Genomic DNA, 16180 nt, shown 5'->3' on the forward strand with positions numbered 1-16180 from the left:
CTCTATGCAATCAATCATTCAATCACATCCAGTATGCAGTTTAAAGTTTTTAAAACAAATAAGATTGATGTTTGACTATGTAAAACTGTAGCTCTGTGTGCTCCTTAAATGTAACTGTGATATTTTGTCATATTTTCAATATTTAAGAAGTTACTGCCTCATTACTAAACGCATATACACCATACAGCTTCTACAGTGAACAACTTGCGCAAATGAAACACATTTCAATGGACCGTGAACGCACCTTTTACAGGTTTAGTTCAGTTCTGCCCTTTAAGCACCAAACCGCGTTGCAACAGTTTTGGTGAGTACAGGTTTTGATTTAACTTAAATTAGTTTTATTGTATTCGTCCAAAAAAGTTAATACGCAATACAAATACATAACCTTGCCCCACAAAGCTTCTAACCGCAACAAAGTAATCTAAGTAGCTTTTAAAGTGTAGCTAGCTGTAGCATGTTAGCATGGCCACCCATCACCCTGATTTAGCCAGTTAATTTTTAATTTCTTATAACACTTTCCAGTTGCGCGATAGATTAAATTGACTAAAAACCCAAACTTCAAGAGACATTTTACAAAGTGGACGTTTTACAGCGGCCAGGGTGGACTGGTTCTGATGCTAGGAACCTAAGTTAAGTGGACTTTTTTTTTTTTTTCTCCCCCAAAATCTCTTAATATATAGACACAAACTTAACATATAAATGAAAATAGGTAGAAATAACCCCAAGACGTTTCCTCTTCTGTGTTTAGGTTGAGTAACATGAACCGTATTCTTATTAACAGCCAAAATTAGTAAAAGTATCTGTTTAGGAAATCATATAATTACAAGACAGACCATTCATAAATTTAAGTCAGACATTGGAATTTAATTTTAGATAAAAACAGGGTTTTACTCTCTCACGGAGAATCAACAAGGTATAAACCAATAGTGCATATATAGCTGTTATTAGTGTTGAATAATTTAGTTCAGGTTTAAAGAGTCCAAGGATTGTAGTTTTTGAGTTGGACCCGTTCAAATGTGGTCCATGTGCAAAAAATTATTAATATGGCCTTTTTTTTTTCTTTTACTGTTAACACAAATCAAATATAGGTTTCACAAATTACAAACTGGGTTTGAAATATTCTGCTATTAGTGTAGAATAATCTGGTCCAGGTTTGAAGAGTCTAGTTTGTGAGCTGAACCTGTTCTAATGTGGTCCAGCTTCTTATATTTTCAGCCGCCATGGAGAAATAAATTATAAGAACCAGCATATTAGCTACTTTTTTAGGACGTCTCGTCCGTTCAAAGCTGCACTTTAAGTCCAACATACAGTTTTCCTTAAAGTAAAAATCGTCATATTAATATTAGATGATCTATAAGCTAATGCTTTTATGACACGGAATATTTACTTCACATGAGTGATTGTGTCCGTAGAAAAGAACATTCAAAATTTGACAAGCTTGCGTTTGGTAGGAACCATTTCTATTGTCCTCTTTTTTTAGTCGGTTGTTAAATCCGGCGCACTTGTGAGTCTTTCGGTCTGTTTCTATCGGAAGTCTGTTTACCAGTCGTTACTGTAGCATTTAATCAAAGCGCATGATTTGAACATTATTTCAGACCTCGGCTGTTATAACGCGGTGATTCTGCCTCTGTTGTTGTTAGTATGTAAGGCTCATGTGCTACCATGTGGGATCGAGGCAGCCAATGAGAGGCGGAAAACAAATCCACAATGCATTGTGGGTAATGTGATACAATTTATAAGCCTTATTAATGCTTGTATAGCTTTTAATTCTAAAAAAGGAGTCATATGTTAATTATTTCGCGTGTTATATGTACCCCAATGATTGAAATTTGTAGTAGTGAAATATTATTTACAATTAAACGCTATTAATAAATTGCTACAGGGTGCGATAAATCCAGAAATAATAAATAATACAAAATTATAATGATATATATAAGAAACCCGGTTGTGCTATCGGTGTGTGTATTAATTTGACTTTAATTGCGTGTAGAGAGCGCAACGTGTTGCCCGCACCGTCACCGAGAAGAGCAGGACGTTCATACTAAAAGGCGGGGAGGAGCTGTGTGAAGTTAAGACTATACTTTCAGGGATCATTTCTATAGTTTTTAACTTGAGAAATGTGTTTCTAACTTGTATGGTCTCGCTAACCACGATGATGAGTTACTGATACTCCTTCCTGAGCGCGAAGCGGGTGGAGAGTTATGATTAATTTCATGTGCTCTCCACCATTGATGACCGTTCACTACTTCTTCGGAAGCAGCGAGGGTTGGAGTATGGTCAGAGTGGTTCTGCTTTAATATTTAATGTAAACTCAATATTTTTAAATAGATTTACTAAAGGTAGAGATGAGTCACAACCTACAAGATGCTGTGAATAGGTGTAATGCTATTAACTTCAGCTTGTCAATGGCAGATTTTAAACTCTAATCCTACGTTTTGCTTGTCGAGTGACACATTCATTTGAAACTAGATGTTGAGACAAACTGAAAAAATAGAAACATGACAATTTGTTTCCTCATTGCATGAGGTAAATCATACTATATATAAGTTTCCTGTTTTGGGTCCCTAGTATCTGATAGTAGCTGCATGACTTGGGCCACATTTTTGGAGAATTTCTCCACAAGGTTCTCACAATGGTTTGCTGGAATTTCGGCCTATTTCTCCTGACAAAACTGGTGTATCTGAGTCAGATTTGTAGGCTGCTTCGCTCACACACACATTAGTGCTGCCCCCACATGTTCTATGGGGCTGAAATCAGATGATGGCCACTCCAGAATATTGACTTTGTTGTTCTTTACTCCCTGTCTGATGTAAGGATGTTTTGCTTCAGTATTTACACCTAATGTTCTTTTGTCAAGATGTCATTTATTTAGTAAAGTTCACGAGTCCTCCCCGCAGCAAAACATCCCCACAACATGATGCTGTTTTGGGAGAGGTGGAGGGTTCCCGGAGCCTTTCCCAAATAAGTTTAAAATGCACAACAAACGGGCTATGTGTAACTCTCTGTAGGTAAAGAAAAAAAAAAAAACATGTCATTTTCTGCCAAAGGTTTTTCTTGACTTAACATCAAACGAGAAAAAGGCTGTCTTTTTAAACAGTGTATGTAAATATCTGGTTTTTTAACTGTATTTCTTCATATATTATGTACGACATGTCATCAGTAATGAATAATCTTGCATTAGTTTTATTATGAATAATCCTCTTTGTTGGAATATCCAAAACCAGATTAGTAACTGCAACACTAAGCTGTGTGCTAGCCCACATTTGTGAGTTGTATAAGACCACGTGGTGCAGCATGAGTGAACATTTGAGTCATCAATGGCAGACTTGTTTACTCCATCCTTGTGTTTTGACTGGAATCTTAAGCTTCCCTGTTGAGCTTTTTGTTGTAGGTGGGCTCTTTCTCAAAATACCAAGAAGATAGCCGGCGTAAATTCCACTCTGCTGTCCTGGAGAAATACTCAGGACTTAAAATAGCCGGAAAAAAGCAAACAAACCGTGATTGACGTGGGAAACTGAGGGGAGGATCCGTCAGGGAGCTCAGCCTTAACGTTGCCTTAGTTGGGGTAGTCAGAGTCATGATTTTGAGGGGAAAGCAGTGCCTTTGGATCAGATTTTTGTAAAGGAATGCAATTACCTTTTTATTTTGTTCACTGATAACATCGTTTCAAAACATGAAACCCAGAGGATGTTTAATCTTACAGTTGGAAGTTCCTTCTCAAATAATTTGGAGGATTTTGACTCCATCCGCAGTGTTCTGCTTTACAGGTCAGTCGGATCTGGTCAGAAATCGTATGAATTCATATTTACATAGAAGTTATATTAGGATTTCTTTACAAAGCCGATCGTGTACTTTTGTTTGCGAGCCGGGGACCTGCGGTGAATGCCGACGGGACTTAAAAAGCCCCGTGGAGGTCTGCAGAGTTGCTGAGCTTATAAATCAACTTGTTAATGTTTCATTTTATACAAAACAACTTCGGACAATCGATGTGCTTTTCAATATTTGACTACATGCTGAATCCCGGATAGATGTGCCATGTTGTATCTTGAATTTTTATTTGCCTGTTTATGTTTATGTTTTTACTCTCTGTCATTTACTGAGTTAGGAGCCAAGTTCAATGGCGTGAATCTTTAATTTCAGGTTTGAATTCTAATTTATTTGCTTATTGACAAGTAAGCAAATGTAATCTACTTATCTTTAGCTGGTTGCTACTGTTGATGCGTCAGTGAACCTGACGAAAATATCCATTAAAGCTCTAACCAGTTCAGAGCCCATATCTGGGAGACGGAATATCGTCTTTTTTCTGTGTAAATAGTCCGAAACGACTGCGAACCGTTGGTAAGACGACGCTTGTGCGTTGTTAAGGGCAACTGGTGCATCCACCAATCAGAACGCACGTTCTTCTGTCACGTGACGCTCTTTGGACGTTCGCCAGCGTTACATCAAACATGGCGAAAATAGTTCGCTTTTGTTTTAACGCAGAAATAAAGATCTGAAATACACTTTTATCCGGTTTTATTGGTTTATATTCGAATGTTATGGTATTACAACACAATGGCGTCCGTGAGCCCTGGACTTTGTTCTAAAAATACACTTTCGAGAGCCCAGAGAGCAAAAGAAGATGGGGACAGCGAATCCACATCATCGAGTTTCAGCAGCTCCGACTACAACGAGTAAGAAACTGTTTCAGTCCGGGCTTAGAGGCAACAACAGTGCCAGCCAACGGTATTGTGCTGCCCTAGATCAGTTAAAAGTCGAGAAAGGTAGAATACAAAGCTGATTTCTGGATGGGACGCCCCAGTAAATACCAGGAAACCCTCAGTTTTGTAGAGTATGGATTTTCTCATCTATGCAGTTTCTATCTATAATAGAGTGGTGTTTTTCAGCCCTGATTCCTCAAGGCACACCGCTCTGCATGTTTCAGATGTTTCTCTGCTTCAGCACACCTGATTTCAGTTGATGGCTGATTACAGCTTTTTTTTTGCTGAACTGTAATAATCTGAATCAGGTGTGTTAAAGCAGGGAAACATCTGGAACATGCTGGTTAGTTTGGCTCTACCACCAGGGTTGGAAAAACACTGGCTAAGAGTACTGTTTTTTTGTTTTTTTTTATCTCAGTAGGTAAGGCCATGTAAATACATTTTTAATAGAGCTGTCCCTTTAAAGTTGGCTTCCATTGCATTTTATATCTAGTATGAGGAAGAATAAATATATATATAAATATATATATTACAAATGATGCACATTAATAGAGCCTTTGCTAATTTCTTGTAAACAGGATGTTTTGTTACACTATAAACACAAACTCAGTAGATTGCATTGGGATTTTATGTGAAATAAAAGCACAAAGTAGTACATCATTATTTGGGTATGGATTTGTATTCAGCCCCCTTCATGCTGATAGTCCTAAACAAAATTAGTGCAACCATTTGCTTTCAGAAGTCAGCATATAGTGAACAGCTCACCTGTGTAATTAAATCCAACTTTTCTATGATGGATTCAGATGCTTGTTAGATAACATTAGTGAACAAAAAACATGAAGACCAAGGAACACATCAGACAGGTCAGGGAGGAAGCTGTGGAGAGGTTTAAAGCAGGGTTAGGTTATAAAGCAATAAATATGTCTAGCTCTAAAGTTAGAGCTAGATATATAAGTTTGTTAACCAAAGCATGTTCATATTAGAATGGCCTAGTCACCGACCAGATGTAAATTAAATAGCAAAACTTGAAAAGTGCTTCTAATCTAATTTAGATCAATGTGAAAAGATTTGAAGGGTATGAATGCTTTTCCAAGGTGCTGAATCGTCTCTCCATCATGAAGTTTGTTGCCACAGATAGGAAAGATTTCCTCTGGGGTTGTTTAGTGTGTTGTGTTTTTTTCTAAACAAACCTTTTTCTGTGATGTAAAACTTAGGTTCTCGTACTTAATATCTTTCAACATGTTGTCAGCAGATTTACATTTGGAGACATTTAATAACCTTTTTAATTCTTAGAAAGTAAAAATTGTGATTCCATATTTTCTACCAGGGTTTGTTCATCTTGGCTTGTAATTCTCTGTTTTATCTAAGTGACCTGGAACCAGAATGGCTGGATGACATTCAGAAGAACGGGGAACTTTTCTACCTGGAACTAAGTGAGGGTGAGGAGGAGGCCGCATTGGCTCAGGTCACAGCAAACCACTGTTTATCCACTAACCACGTCCGCTTCAGTGAAAAGGAGGCCGAGGTCATCACAGAGCAAACTAACACACAGAGACGCAGCTCACGAAAGAAAGGTGAGCCCACTCTCAAAAAGCTCGCCAGGATCCTGGGGAGGAAACGGCGTCCCTCTCAGCGGAAAGGAAGTAAGGATGGCAGTAGAGGCAAATCAAATTCATTGCCTCCAGCTTCCATCCTAAAGAACCAGCCAGGCCAGCGGCAGGGCATGACCGTTCATCAGCGGCGGCTGAAGGAAGCGTGCGTCTACCTGAACCCCAAACGCTTGGCGAGTCCGCCAGCCCCTTTGCGTGACAGAGGAGGACTGCTGGAAGCACTGCTGGGGGTGGTGCATCGTCCTGCCTGGACTGCAGGTCAGAAAGACCAATGGGAGGTCCGAACGGAGGGGAGACTGACTGTTCATGGATTAATACCAAACAGTCCAGCTATAAAATGTGGTCAAATTTTGATCGGTAAGACCCTTATATACCTGTAAAGTGCATCAGGCAACCTTAGGTTATCATAATTTCTATCCATTTTCATCTTAAATGTCTTTAAACATCATAACGAAATCATAGTTTTATTTTGCATTGCAACAAAATAAACTTTTCAGTAAAAAATCAGTTTATGTAGATTTTTTACTAACTGGGGAGTATCCTTTCCTCGTGTCCAACTGATCATCCAGTAATTAACATGCCAGAATCATAGCGTTCATGTAGATCAGCAAAGTCTGAGCAGTTTAATTGTGTGTCAAAAATATGTCAAATTTAGTTTCGCTCAGAGTTTTTTAATATGCTTTAAAAGTAAGTTTAGATGCCATTATTAGACCTGGATGTTTATAATGCTTAACTAGTGCCAGTTTTCTCCCTGCTGCTACAACATGGATTTAACTGTTTATTTACAGCTCCATGAGAACATGTGTACAATTTTATTAACACCAAGATGCAGTTATGAGTTAACTAACCAGTAAGAGATCTTAACCATTACAGGTCACAGTTCTTCTGCAGCCTGCTGCCCGTATTGTTTTGCATTTAAATCTAAAACGATGTCATAAATCTAAACATTAACACGGGGTGCCCAAACTTCAAGAAAATCAGTTATCAAATATTTCAGAAGATGTGTCATCTCAGCAAACACACTGTTTCTACTGCTCAGATATATACATTTTACAGAATTATTTACTAATGAAAACTAAGGGTGACCATGCAGTAAATACATCCTATAATATATAGAACTAGGTTTTCAAAGAAACTCACTATAAACAGGAACTTGTCGTATCTGTCTTGGGCTTGCTTCAAAACATTTGACCTGTAGTTAAGCCTGGTTGGCTACAGGAACATAAGCAGGAGCTCTTATCTTTTTCAACAAGGTCTGATTTTACATTGGTAGTTCTTCTAACCGACCAGCAATTACCTGGCAGGATCATGAGCTGCATACATATCCCTGTAAATCAGGGATGAATTGACCATGGAACTTTATTTTAGGTTTAGATCAACATTTGTGTCCGAGCTTTTTCTAAACTAACCCCCTGAAGCCAAACAGAGGACCTACACCCACACCTTAGCTGTGGGATTTTTGTTTGTAACATTTTGAAAGCCGTTTCATTTTCCTTTGACTTCACAGATATGTGCTACTTTGTGTTGATCTGTTGCATAAAACGGGATTTTATGGTCTAGATCCACGCATTCAATAAAATACAATTAAGTAATTTTAAGGTACAATCATGAAATTGTTCTTGCAAAGCACTGTAAACCGAGTGTTTGTATAAGATGTGTGCTGGATGTTTAGTCCATTATTATTAGTTAGTTTATAGCCTGAAAGCAACATGTTTGACCCGTTAGAGTAGTCAAATAGCTGCAGAGACTAAAATGGCAGCAGGCAGGCCTTGATCACAAGCATATGAAGTTGTTTAACCGTCTCTTATTGGGTTCATGCAGGTAACAAAAAAAACACAGATGTCTAATGCCAACAGTTTTATAACTTTCTAAACCCGACAACATGCTGGTAAGGTGTGTGTTTTCAGGTATTTTGTAATAGCTGAGAATGAATATATTTCTGTATCTGCTTTGTTAGGTCACCTAACGTACGGAGTTCAGCTTAGGGCTACTACATGGAGTAAAGCCATGCCTCATGGGACTGTAGGTGATTTTGTAGAGAAATGTTCGAAGCATTTTAGGTTTGTTGTCTCTGAACTCTGTTCAGGCGATGTGCTCTTAGCAGTGGACGACGTTGACGTGACCTCTGAGAACATCGAGAGGGTTCTGTCCTGCATCCCTGGACCCACACAGGTCAGTGTGATGGAAGTTCCGAGGTTCCTATTCCTAAAGGCTCTTATAGACAGAAACCCCTTTAAGCCCGGAATCCCAAACATCTTTTTCTGATAAAAGTATTTCTGAGACCTCTTCTTCTTTTACAAGGTCAGGTCATTCTTTAAGAATGAGCAAAATTCAATAGCAGTTGTGTTTTCTTTTAAACCTGAATTATTGTTGTAAATGTTTCTTGTGCCAAGCTTTAATTAGTTAATGTCTTGTTTTTCTGAAACACTTTTACCTATTCTGACTGCTTTTTTGCTGGATTTATTGCTTCAGGATTTCAGAATGTCATAAATATGCACTTAAAGCACAGAACAGAGTGGTTGACCATAGAAAACCTTCAGTAACTGAAAAAAATATCCTTTGACTGGATCCAAAAAAACAAAACACAAAAGTCCTCAATCTTCAGTTGAGCATTTTTCCCTCAAACTACAAACCATCAAAAAGCAGGAATTTGTAAATGATAGACTGTGTGCAGAGCTGAAGGCGAAACATGTTGGGTGAACCGGACCGCTGTTTGACAGTTTTGGCGCCACAGGAAGCTGTTGTGGGACAGGAGGCTCGACTGATTAGAAGACGTAGTCACAAACTAAATTACATGCAGGGAAGGCTTTTATGGAAAAATAGCAAGGTTCTCTGGGCACAGGAATGAGCTGCAGACTGGAAATAGAGTTGTGTTGCTGACAGAATGATTTTTTTATTCATATAAGCGTGAGTTTGATGTTGGGTGGTTTTTCTGTGGCGGCCATCCCACATGGAACACACAGAGCTTATTATGTCAGGAGGGACGAATATTAGCATTAAAGTCAGTCCACTGTGTCATTTCCTAACCCTAACTACAGTGTCTCCAGTGTGTGTGTGTCCATCAGTGGATGGTTGGTGTATGACTGACATCAACAGGCTGGAATTTCAGTGAAAGCACACTCATGTCTAACCACAGCCGTGTAATTTATGATGAAGGAAAGTACCACAGTTTGCCCATTCAGGCTTTTTCCTCAGTGTTTTCCTGATTCTGAGGTCTGAGCTGGTTTACTCATGTCTACATTTGATGCGCTGGGGTCAGTTTCACTGGCATCATTTATGAAACCCAAATAATTAAAGACAAAGGTCAAGTTAAATCCTTTTAGCTGTATTCGGAATTTCACTAAGACAGGTTATTTAATCAGAATAATAAGTGGAAATTTTCATCTTATGATGATTCAGAATTTCCTACCGGTTGTGTAATAACAGTCTTCCAGTAAAAGTGGCTAAAATAGCTGGGAGCCCTGATGTAGGGGCCTGTTTGAGGGGCCGGTGGCCTGTGGTTAGAGCTGACCGACTCTACACAGACTGCTGGATTAGAAAAATATAGCTTCCACATTTCTGACACAGTAATTTGATCTTTTTTTTACACCATTTTTGGTCACTGCCATAAGCTCGAAAACAGAGAAATATACAGACCTAGAATTGTTTTGCAGCTTTTATGTTATTCCTAAAGATCCAAATAATGCTTACATTAAACCTATTGATTTCCTGCACTGCATGGAAAACCTGGAATTTAAAATGAATATTTTCCAAGTTTGGAAAATGATGGAAAAATAAAATAAAATTTGAAAAATGTTAGTTTTTTTCTGGACTTTATATCATATCCCATTATCTAAAGGTTGAATCCATCCATCCATCCAAAAAAGTATGAAATTTAGACATGAAAATGTGTTGGAACTCTGTGTTAAAAGAAAAAAAACATTGAAATATTAACTGTGTTCCTTTTAACTTTTAAGAGAAAAAATAAGTTTTGAACTGTAGTTGTTAATATCATACGTTACAGCGCTGCATTTTATTTCGATTGTTTAATAACGACCATAAACCAAAAGGAGCACATCAAGCATTGACCTCTAATGTTGTTCAAAGTCTGTGTGTTTGTTGAATTTCTAAACTGCTCCAAAAATCGAACTGTCTGCAGTTCGATTATTTTATATTATGAGCAAGATTAAACGTAACACTGAGGCATGCATGAATCTCCTGACTGGACACTCACTCAAGGCTTGACTTAGTTTTTATTTTATCAGAAATGCTCAGAAACACCCAGACCTATTCCTGGTTCCTAGATGAAAAAGCTGTTTTTTGTCTTATGGCTGCCATCCTGTTCCTGTTTGTGAAAATCTAATTACTGAAGTCTTTACATTTTTGGGCATGTGGCACATACATGTTGTATGAGTCAATACCATCTTTACCACCCTTTCTCGTGTTATGGCCACAAACATCTGACCAGAATCCTTAAATCTTCGGAACAAAAGCCTCCTGCCAGCCCTGTGTTTCACTGCAGGGATGGTGTGTTAAGAGTGATGTGTAATGTTAGATTGCCGCCACACACGCCGTTTTGCTGGCGTGCTAAAAAGTTCAACTTTTGTCTCATTTAACCAAAGCATCTACCACATGTGGGCTCTGTTTACTAATTAGTAAAGCTTCTGAAGTGCATCAGAGTGAATGTTGCTGACAACAAGTACGTGTCACACTTTTCAGGTTTTTATTTAACATTTTGAAAATCTGTCATGTAGCCTTGTCCTTCCGCTTCACAATTATACACCACTTTGTGTTGGTCTGTCTCATTAAATTCCAATTAAGTACGTCGAGGTTTCTGGTTGTAACATAACAGAATTGCTACTATTCACACATCTCCATAGATCTGCTTCCAATAGACAAACTCAGGAACCTGGTTAAAATCAAATCAAGTGTAATCATGTGGGTGGGAGGTGACCTAGACAACTTTTAGATAAATCTGAAGCACCAAAGAGAGGGGCTTTACCATTAGATGCAATAACCAGCCAGAACATTTTTCTTTTACACTCTTATTTATTGCTACTTTCTTATTAGTAGTTATTTCTGTCCTGAGTATGTCCTCTTCTTTACATAATGCTATACATCTGTCCCCCTCTTTTCCTCCAGGTGAAGCTGACATTGGAGACGGCGGATCTAGATCACAGGGGTGGGCCCAGGGACTCCTCGACAGTCCATAAGATGAAGGCCTCTCCACCAGTGAGCCAACTGGTGCGCTTATTATGGGGGGAAGACACGGCTGAACTCCAGATGGCCATAGGACACATCCCACATATTGTCATGTACCTATCACTGAAGCTTGACTCAACATCTCTGCAGGAGGAGGTCAGTTTGTCCACAGTCTGTCAGAACTATTACACTGAAAGGTCCTGATTAGAAGCACATATTTTACAAATAAAGCAAGGGAGCATGAAGCTGTTAGCCTGTTTCTTCTGCAGTTCCACCATTAAATGTTTCGGGCCTTAATGCAGAGGGTTTGTTTGCAGTCTGGAAAAGTGTGGAGTTTTGTTTTCCAGGTCTGGATAAGTATGGAGTGAGAAAATTAGCGATGGAGAAATGACTTTATGTCCAGTCTTTGTTACTTATTCCATTGCCATCCATCCATTCATCTGTTATTCATTATCCATTCATCATCATCAACACTGTAAAACAACTTGGTGTGAAATGGTTATAATAATCAATGATTCAGACAAAGCCAGGAATACAGTCTATAGGATTGTTTGCTAAGGCTAAAACCTTTAGAGGAAACGGTGAGAAGCTTTAAGCCAAGCATGCAGTGGAGGCTGTTAGGGTCAGTATAAAAACCACATATGCAGAATGAACAGAACAAAAAGGCTGCCTCTGCTGAAAGACTGGATGTCTAAACACTTTTCCATCCCTTTGGAAAGTACGTTTCAAGGGGAAACCAGATCATTATTATGGCTCTTAGCAACCCTTATAAACCACCATTAGAACATTGCACAGACCACTTTAATTGTGTTCATTCTCAAAAAGTGGATCCTAGTAATCGAGTGTTAAGAGGAGAAGTCGCAAAGGAAATCACAGCATTAAAGCAAAAAGCTTTCTCTGAATTTCTCCAGATGCTTTCCGGAAACTACTGCTCTGGACGACTTCCGTCTGTGACCAGGTCAAAGGAAAAGAAAAGTCAGAAAGCTTCATGATTGGTGCGGCTTCTTAAGGCAAATGATCCATAATTTAAACGCTGTCAGCTGCACTCTGTAGAGTCTTAAGCAAATCTGTTTCGGATCAGAGCGTAACAGCAGTGAGTGAGTTTTTATTTGATCAGAACCCAGTTGTTGCTCATAAGTTAGGACACAGCTTGCTGTGAAAAGCACTTCTGGCAGTGTAATTACATGTTCTTTGTGGTGCGCTGATTTCAGCTCAGTGGTCGCGTTTGCTGTTCTCCAGATCTTTTATTTATCTTGATCTAAGCTAAGGCGGTGAAGGAGAGTCAGGTTTGTCCGGAGCCACATCAGCGAGCAGCTAAATGACAGCACTGTGCACAAACCCTCTAAACCCTGACTTTGATTCTTTGGTCTCATGATTTCAGGGTGGTAGAACGTGAGATGTTCAGCGGCTGCTGCAGGTTGGAGTTTGCAACAGCTTGTTGATGTGAGCTCTCACGCTTTCACACAGCAGCCTCCAAGCCTGCATTCCTCACCTAATGGTCAATATCTTTTGTGAGTCTTTTGCTTCGGTTGCCAAGGCTGCAGTTCATTCAGGGTTTTCAGTTCCCACACCCACCATTCCTTCCCTGAATTCCCACAAACCAGCCGGTTTGCTGGAAGGAAAACTAATAACCAGCAATGCCCTGAATTTGTCCACAGAAATAATAGGTTTGTGTTATACACTGTCGCTCAAAAGTCTACACACCCATTCGCTTTTTTACATCTTGTCCTGTTAGCCACAAACTTCAATGTATTTGATCTGGAATTTATATGTAAGAGCAACAATAATTAGTGTATGGTTTCTTTTTGCTTTTTCTTTTTTACAAATAAAATCAGGAAATTTTGGAATGTAAATGTATTCAGCCTCACGAGTCAAAACCATCATAGAACCAGCTTTGGGTATGTCTACCAGCTTTTCTCACATACATACTGCTTTTTCCATCCATTATTGTTTGCAGAGTAGCTTGAGCTCAGTCAGATTGGATGGAAAGTGTGTCTCTGGCTACACGTTTAGTGTCGGTTAACCTCCGACCCAGTCTCGAGGCTTTTGGAGCCTCTTACAGGTTTTCTTCAGGAATGGACAAGTTTTTAGCTCTATCCATCTCCCCATCAACTCTGACTAGCTTCCCTTTCTGTGCTCCCCACACCATAATGACCCTGTCTCAATACCCGCACTTCCACCCTTGTGTCCCTGAATTGTGCGTTCCCGTTGATGGGTTCGAGTGTGTAGTGTGTCACAATTCTCCAGAGTGGTCCTTAACCCCGCCCCCTTTGTGCCCTCAATCCGCACTTCGGCTAAGTGTACATCTAAGCAGACTTCGATGAAGTATATTACCCACAATTCACTGCTGCAGATGACGTTCTGAGCAAAAACCAATCACAACCGTCAACGTAATCAACCATCAAATCAGAATAATAAAAACTGCGTAAACTTTAGACAGCAAGCCGACAAATATATATTTTTTTACTGGTTTTCCAGGTTCAACATTGTAAGAAACCAGTGGGTTCAGAGTGAGTCTGGGCAGTCAGTAGGTCATAACACTGAAGTTACCTTTCAAACAAACACTGACATGGCGAGAGTCTGGTGTATAAGCCTCCTTCGCTTCCTGCACTTTATTCTCCTTAAAACAATTGCTTGTTGCAGTTTTAAATAGTTTTTTTAGCAGCAAGACTGAAAACAGCGCTGGTTCCCGCCCTTTTTGATGTTGCAGTTACGGTTCAGAGGTGCAAGTCGAGGACGTAACCCCTACTGTCCCAATTCTCCAATTTTGCAGCTTGTAACCTGCGCACTTCAACCCCTACATGCACTTGTACAAAGTAAACACTTCATAGAGGGGCGTAGGGTGTAGTGTGGGTATTGGGACAGGGCCTATGCTGCAGACTAAAGCTCACCAAAGCTCCTCCCACATGTTTGCTGTGTCCCCTACGTGGCTTGTAGTGAACTGCAAACAGGGCATCTTCTGGCTTTCCTTTAACAATGGCGATCTTCTCGCCACTCTTCCACAAAGACAACATTTGTGGAGGGGATGACTAACAGTTCTCCTGTCAACAGATTTTCCCACCTAAGCTGTAGATCTCTGCAGCTCCTCCAGAGTTACTGTGTTCTTTTACTGTGTTGCTTTTCTGGTTAGTGCTCTCCTTGTCTGGGCAGTTTAGGAGGACGGCCATGTTTTGTTATTTTTTGCAGACATTATTTTTAGGTGATGGACTGAGCAGTCCTCTATGAGATGTTCAGAGCTCCTCTAAACTTCGCCACAACTGACCCATCTGCTGTGTTCCTTGGTCTCCATGAAGCTGTTTGTTCACCTCTGAGGCCTTCACAGGTCACCTATTTACTGATTAAATAACTTCAGAAGGCAATGGTTAGCTGGATTTTATTTAGGGGTATCAGAGTAAAAGGAGGTCAATTCAGATGTTTTCTTTTTGTAAAATAATTTTGAAAACTCAGTGTAATATTTCTTCAACTGCACAGTTACAGCGTGTTGGTCTGTTAAATAAATCCCCTGAAAATGCATTGAAGTTTGTATTTGTAACATGATGTAATTTTGAAAACTTTAAGGGGTCTGAACACATCCCTGAGGCACTTTAGTGTGCTAACCAGTTTCTGACAGTGAAGACGAGCTGTTAAGATTTTCTTCTCAGCACCACAAATTGATGCTCTCCAAATACTCTGGTTTCTCTCACCCGAAAAGATACATTCTTGTGGTTCCATAGAGAAGTATTGGTTAAAATGAACCCAGCCAAGCATTACTGAGGTAGCCAAAACATCTAGTTGCTTGTGTGTAATTTTCAAGACACCGGGCAGTATTTTACACAGTGTGTTTCTAAAATTAACCATCTATCTCTTTAGGAGGAAATCCTGTACCAGTACCCAATGTCTGAAGCATCAAGCCAGCTGAAAGGAGTGAGAGGCATCTTCCTTACTCTGTGCGACATGCTGGAGAATGTCACAGGTGGACAGATCATCAGGTTGGGACAGTGACTTGCCTGGAAAATGTCATCATGAGAATGAATGTCTTATTGGGTAACTTAGAGCTTTTAAAGACCATCTGGATTGTTCCTTTTGAGGTGGAAAGATAATAAAAACATCCATCCATTCATCCATCGCCTTTCTCCAGCCGTATATATCTGCAGACAGATTTGAAATGCTAGAATTGGTTTCCAAAGTTTGAATGTTTAGCAGATTTTGCATAATTCACCATTTTTGTAATTATATACCCAGGCTCAAATATAATCACTACACTACCACTAGTATTTGGTGAAATATCCCTCAACGAGTTGCAAATCAACCAGAAACTTTTTGTAGCATCAGCAAAATGTCTGGAGTAGTTCTGACTGGATGGCTGGATACTCCCTAGCATGAACCTGGGTTTTAGCCAAGGTCCATAAATTTGAGGTGGAGTTTGGAAAAACTATACTACAGCCTACTTTATCCTTTCTAAAGCCAGTTTTGATGTGTGTTTGATGTGTGTTTGTTATGAAGTTGAAGAATTTAGATGTAGTCCTTCTTCGTTATTGCATCCACTTTTGTGCAGTCAACACCCTACTACCTGGTAGTTGGTAAAGTTTTCATTGACTTAAAAGCCTCAGCTTGACCCCTCCAAACATTAATCTCCTCATTGGGGTCAAACATCACAGTCTTTGACTCTGATGACTATAAAACGTTTCTCCAGATTATATTTGGCTTGTT

General features: G+C 39.5%; 1 protein-coding gene and 1 non-coding gene across 9 annotated transcripts in view; both read left to right on the forward strand.

Annotated features, from left to right (window-relative positions):
• The first annotated feature begins 197 nt into the window (after positions 1-197).
• The window catches only part of intu (inturned planar cell polarity protein), a 26100-nt gene continuing 10117 nt past the window's right edge, over positions 198-16180 (forward strand). For 3 of the 8 annotated variants that reach the window (XR_007041454.1, XM_047386089.1, XM_047386090.1), the window contains exons 1-5: positions 3849-4673; positions 6069-6667; positions 8397-8482; positions 11432-11647; positions 15341-15459. Coding sequence is in view for 7 of the 8 variants with exons in the window: in XM_047386089.1 (XP_047242045.1) it covers positions 4534-4673; positions 6069-6667; positions 8397-8482; positions 11432-11647; positions 15341-15459 (1160 nt within the window). In the remaining variant the exon portion in view is untranslated. Of the gene's footprint in view, positions 305-3335; positions 3768-3848; positions 4674-6068; positions 6668-8396; positions 8483-11431; positions 11648-15340; positions 15460-16180 lie in introns of those variants that run through there. The other 5 variants (XM_047386085.1, XM_047386087.1, XM_047386088.1 and 2 more) reach the window with 5 other exon arrangements.
• Positions 2072-2287, forward strand: LOC124881402. The gene has a single exon (XR_007041652.1). It is a non-coding gene; the product is annotated as a small nucleolar RNA U3 (small nucleolar RNA).

The sequence above is a fragment of the Girardinichthys multiradiatus genome, chromosome 14 (genome assembly GCF_021462225.1).
Source record: "Girardinichthys multiradiatus isolate DD_20200921_A chromosome 14, DD_fGirMul_XY1, whole genome shotgun sequence".
Lineage (NCBI taxonomy): Eukaryota > Metazoa > Chordata > Actinopteri > Cyprinodontiformes > Goodeidae > Girardinichthys > Girardinichthys multiradiatus.